The following is a 6,000-nucleotide window of genomic DNA, read 5'->3' as shown; positions in this document are numbered from 1 at the left end:
ACAACGCTACAGAGGAAGAGGAGGTGGAGCATTACAGATTATTGACTGACAGATAACCTTTGTCATGGGATGGAGGTAAGGAGAGGGTTTGTGTGGTGTGAGAAGAGCAGAGAAAGAGCAGGAGGAGGTGACGCTACTCTGTGCGACCTGGTCCAGAGGTAATAGGATCCATCAGAGCCTCACATTAAGCTGTCATTTACTTTAGATTAGGAGGATAACGTGGAGCGCTGCAAAGCCGGACAGACCTGCTTGCACTGGCTTCAAAAACACAACACAGGCCGTAAAATGCTACTTTCTGGGGATCGGTATTTAAGAGAAAACACGCGGCTACTATGTGCTCCAGTGAGCCTCTGAACACAAACCACTTGGTCCCAGCTCAATGGCACCAGCCGTTTCCGAGGAAATCGCACGAGAGCGATGGCGTTTTCGGGCCGAAATGGGACAAAATGGGAAATTTGAACGGCCATAACGTTTTAATTCATGCCGCATATGGGGATCTTTCACCTTATGATGAGAGTAGTGGAGGAGTACTATAAGCTCAGGAAGTTGTGGCATGGCAGGGGCTTTCTTTCGAGGTGAAAAAGCAACTTGAAAAGGCGCATGCGCACACAAACACCGATCTGCTTTAGACTTTTTTTTTTTTTTTTTACTATTTTGGATAAAAGAAAACATGCGGAAGAAAAAGAACATGTAACGAATATTATTCCATCTATAGTCAGACCTAAATGGGAAAGACAGCCGTCACTATCACAGAACAACCATGAAGCAATTAACTCCACAGTTAATTAATCTGTGCATTTTAATTGGGTTGAATTATGCCAAGATTTGCCACGGCTAATTGATCATATTTACGGTGGCAATTAAACAAACAGAAATGTGGGGGGGGGAGGTGTCAAAACATGCTGTACTTCGTAGTGGAATTTTACCTGAGCCAAAGAGTGATACCTGCGAAGCAGCCAGATCACAAACAGCATGAAAATGCTGTGTGGAGAGAAGAAAGACAACAGTTAGACGTTTCATGCTAACAGCTAACATCAATCTGAAGAGACGAGTCGTTTGGTGTTCTATACTGTCTTTCTGCACAGAAACAGGCCAACACTTGTCCCTGCGTGCTCTATTGTAACCTTTGCTCTGCTGATATTCTTTAGCTTACAGTTCGATTACTGGCCGTTAAAAAAATGTTTAGACTGAAACTAACGTCAATGGAAGAAAACCTGCCAAAGACCTGCTCAGCAGCATTTGAAGGAGTGATCTCACCGGCCAAAAAGCCGCCACCTCCGCAGCCATATGTTAAAGCCAAAATGTTAAGATGCAGTTTATCAAAATGCCACTAGATACCACCTGCAAAATCCCACCCGAATATTGAAACAAATGGGAAAAACATCCGACGACTTCTATGAAATTATTAATGTGCGTTTGGGTCCCAACGTACTCATTTCCTCAAAAGTATTGTTCAAATAAAATAGAATTTTTAATACTTTAATACTAGAATTAACTCTTCCAGCAATATAGATGGAACTATGTGGTGTGAAATAAAAGTCAAGGCTTCAGGACAAAGTATCGTGTAAAAAAAGAAACTTGAGGAAATATTTACCATCCTACTAAGGAGAAGGTTCCCGTGGCTCGTTTTACTGTTAAAATCACCACCTGTAAATCAGAAACAATTCATGACCGTATGGCTCACATGCATAAATAATAAACAAAAAAACAACATATTAAAGTGTATAATTAATCTTTGCATCACTTACTCTGTGTAATATTTCTGATTTAAGTAAAGCACAGTGCAAACTGAGTGAAAAGTGCAAAACAAATACAGTACTGCCTACATTACAATCATCGGCTTAGAAATGACTGGGTTGACAAGACTGCTATTTGTTCAAGCATGTCTGTTGTGTGTTTGCGTGCAAGCATGTGTGTAATTAAAGGAAGTATAACAAAATGGAGTTTACATACACTTCAGGCAACCCGAATAATCTCAAATGTGAGTATTTGCACTCTACTACTGACGCCTTTAAGACACCAAAAGTTGTTTATGACCTCCACAGACATTTGACGCTATTCAACATGCCGTAAAACTCAGAGGCCTGTTAAATGACGGCTTATTGAAATGAAAACCTAGAACCTGACACTTTACATATTTTGTGCAAAGCAACATCCAAGCTGAAGATGATCTGAGAGCAACTCGGAGAGAAACAAGAGAGGAAAGGAAGAGAGCGAAGGAATGAAAAGAATGAGAAATGTGTGAGTCAGTCCTAAAAGCTTCAGGGAAAATGAAGGGGCCCTGGTTGTAGTCTTGCATGCAAATTACAGCAGGACATGCTCTATTGCAATGGCCTTTCGCACACAATGTTCTACACCGGTTTTCTCGGAGCAGTCACAACCTTCGATCAGTCAAAAGCCTGTAATTGCGTCACGTCATGTTTTTAATGCAAGTGAATTTTAAGTTTAATACAATAATTTGTTTTTGCAGTGACGTAAGATTTCTGGATACATTAGAAAGAGAAGATTTGACAAAGAGAGATAGACAACTGCCATTTTTTCTCCAGAGGCCTTTTACCATGTTATTACTGTTGTAATTGCATTTGAATGATGGATCCCGATATGAAACTGGAGGAGTGTTAAAAAGGCTCAGGCTCAGCACTTTGTTACAAATTGTTTCATAAATAGTGCATGACTGATCCTGCTTTTTGGGTGTGGATTTCCCCTCCTCATGATCAAGTCACATTAGCATCTGTATCGTGGTTTTCATGAGGAAATAAATGATCATGAGTTACCCTGAGTTACCTAATACCGAAAAAGGATGAGCAACATTGGGGTGAAGAACAAAAATCTGACAGTTCTCTTCCAAAGAGTAAAATAAAATGAGTTTTCTTTCTTGAAAAATTACTTAAATTATCGTTTGATTATCAAAATATTGCTCTCTTTTTTCTCTGTTTATTGACTGTTAATTAATCGACTAATTATTGAAGTCTAATGAACAGACTCTGACAATCTGTTCAACTGACAAAAAGGAAAAGGATTAATCAGGGAACAAAACTCCAAGACTAAACGTATAGTGACAACATTATGGGGAACGGATGAACACTTCATTTTCATGAGTGATACCAAATTTAGACTGGTATAGCTGGCTTGATCACTGTGGGCTATCTTCTTCTGGGTTTGTCAGACAGTGTATGGGACACTATGATTGATCTCTTGCAATTCCAGGAAACTGCTTGACGTTAAAGAAGAGACTTGAGCTCAACGCAAGACAGCATTGCTGCAGCATTCTTAATCAAGTATAGATGACAACCTGGAGCCTAAAGCTTCTGGCACACAAAGTTACACCTACTGAAATAACATGTTTACTGCACCATGAACAACACTGTGTTTTTAATAATCTGCCCATATGTCAGTTCATGGTCAGCCAGGTTTTTTCATAACAAGGTTATACTGAAGATAAGAACTTTTAACAGGTTCATTGTTAATCTCTTACACCAATCCACAGGGTGTGGACTCAATACCACAAACACCTGTACATTCAATGCAATATCATTTGAATCTATATTTGTCTGAAGGTCATGCTGTGCTTGAGACTTTGACAGAGAGGTGTTGATTCAACCACTGGGTATTATCCAGTCTATATTTGATGTATTTGATTACACTAAGTTGTACAGTGCTCCTATTGGTGTGAGCAAAATAACATAAACACTGTATATCAGTAAAGAAATTGAATGCACTTCGTTACTTTCTACCATTGAAGTTATTGTCCTACTGTTGTTGCTCTCCTTCACAATCAGCTAACAACTGGCGAAACAGGTTCACTTGTTATCATTTCAAGATTGTGTTCGCAATCTCTGCTTATCTTTAACCAGACTATCTTTTACAAACGGAGTCTTTCCGGCTGCATGTCTGCGGCTCAACTCTAGAACAATGTTGGTAAACACTGTTTCATTAAGTATGAGTAACAATAGATAAAAAGACATAAAGCTGGTAATGCTCAGGTAGGTTAGCTTTAGTTAGCTTGTCACACACAACTGGGTAATGTTAGCTCTTTCTTACTAAGTGGAGATTAATTCGTTTTACTATGGTTGTACTATAACGTCAATATTCAACCAATTAATGCAGCTAGTTAGCATGTTAGATGACTGACAGTTCAGTCACAAGGTTACAGTTTAACACTGGGAAACATGCAGGTGTCAGGCCTCCATACATCGACTTATCAATCGATTAATCAATAAATCTATCATGTCGAGTAAATAATTACCAACGCATAGTGAGCTAACAGTGAAATGTTATGTTGCTAACTAGCAAATTAGCTAAACTGGGTTTACAGTTACGTTAGTTACTTACGCATCGATAGTCTTCTGAATCTGTATTAAAAAATACGCAGCGTGAATCGTTACTAGTTGACTTTGGGTTTTGACTATCCATTTTCAGTCACAGTTATTGTTTTTATTATTTCGCTTCAATTAATTGTCTTGTTGTGCTGTAGCTTTTTCTTGTACTTCCGGTTTCTACCGTGCGCACAAAAGGACAAAAAGCATCACCAACCGTTCTGAGTTATGTCTCATCGAAGGGAAGAGAGAGGTCTGTCAAGACTCTGACCTGTACATTTAAACTCAATGCATCTTTGTTTTAATGCACTTTAACAAAAATAAATAACACTTAAGATGTGGGGAAATCCACTGCCATATTTATAGGGTGTTTTAGGTGGTTTCATCAGTCAGTAGTGAAACTAAAATTCGTCAAGTTTATTTATAGAGCAGTATTGCACAAAAGAACAAGTGTTGTCAGGCAAGTCTGCATGAAGAAAAATGAATAGGCTAAGGGGGAAAAATTATCTTTAAACAGGTTTTAAATGTATGCATGGGGAGGGGTCTAATTGTTAGTGGCAAACTATTCCACAATTTAGAGCCAACAACCGAAAATGCTCAATCACCTTTGGTTTTTAGCTGGGTGCACGGTATGGAGACTGGAGAGAACAGGAGGTAGAATAGGGTATGAGGAGTTCAGAAGTGTAACCAGGTTCCAGTCCATGCAATGCTTTAAAAACAAGTAAAATAATCTTAAAATATAGTATAGGCGAGACTTGGTCTCTCTTGATCTCTTGAGGAGTCTTTCTGGATTTTGAACAAGTTGTAGGCGAGATAGGGCTGAATACTTTTACTGTAGTTCTGTACTTTTCTCGTGGTACCTTACTTTGTTTGAGTATTTCCATGTTTTGTGCAACAAATCTGTGTGACAGCTATATTTTGCAGATTTCATTTTTGCTTCTCACACGTCAATGCCTCTGTAATACTTATTGCTGTTTATTTCTTTTAATTACCTACTTTTATTTCAGTAAGATTGTGCATGCAAGTGTTTTGAGTTTGACACTGCTATTCAGTGATAGCCTCTGGTATTCACCTTAAGGTTAACGATAAGGTTATCTCAACGGATGTTTTTTACAAACCCAGAAACCTCACCTAGTGAAAAACAGAAAGGCATGTAAACTTTGTCCTGATTCTCCTGAATGTGGACAGAAGCGGCTGCATTTCCTGTAAACACTTTGAATCAAAGAAAAGAAAGAATTTTCAAGGTGTTTCTCTTTAAAGATGTGTAAGGTGTACGCTCCCTTGATCTGGATTTCTATTAGAGACAGTATGCTTCATGTTTCTCTGAAAAGAGATAGATGTTAAAATATTTTGTCAATTTTCGTCATTTTGAGGAGCCCATTAACTGAAAAAAAATAATAAATAGTTAAAGTGGATCCTGTATTTGCAACACATAGCAATACATTTTACCCCAAACATAGGTATTGTGGAGTATAGCTGTATAATACTGAGATTAATTTAATACCAACTATTCATTATAGAGTTATGTGTCCACTGTGGTTTGAGATCTATTAAAGTCACTTTCTATTTCCTCTGCTATTGTCTTTCCACTGAAAAGACATTATCATTAAGACATTTTTGCATGTGCTCTCCTTATTGTGTGGAGGTTTTATGCAAAATTTGTGGGTGTGTGTGAGAGTGAGAA

At 38.3% G+C, this 6,000-nt stretch overlaps 1 protein-coding gene across 1 annotated transcript in view; it reads right to left on the bottom strand.

Moving 5' to 3' along the window:
• LOC115026591 (cyclic AMP receptor-like protein A) overlaps positions 1–4,524 on the bottom strand; it is a 41,337-nt gene extending 36,813 nt beyond the window's left edge. Inside the window, exons 1-3 of the mRNA XM_029459463.1 lie at positions 4,333–4,524; positions 1,595–1,647; positions 927–981 (exon numbers count right to left, since the gene is read on the bottom strand). Of these exons, the coding sequence (XP_029315323.1) occupies positions 927–981; positions 1,595–1,647; positions 4,333–4,413 (189 nt within the window). The 5' untranslated portion in view covers positions 4,414–4,524. The remainder of the gene's footprint in view (positions 1–926; positions 982–1,594; positions 1,648–4,332) is intronic.
• Positions 4,525–6,000: the final 1,476 nt, after the last annotated feature.

This window comes from Cottoperca gobio, chromosome 21 (genome assembly GCF_900634415.1).
Source record: "Cottoperca gobio chromosome 21, fCotGob3.1, whole genome shotgun sequence".
Classification (NCBI taxonomy): Eukaryota; Metazoa; Chordata; class Actinopteri; order Perciformes; family Bovichtidae; genus Cottoperca; species Cottoperca gobio.
The sequence above is the reverse complement of the archived record's forward strand: the minus strand, read 5'-3'. Positions and strand labels throughout refer to the sequence as shown.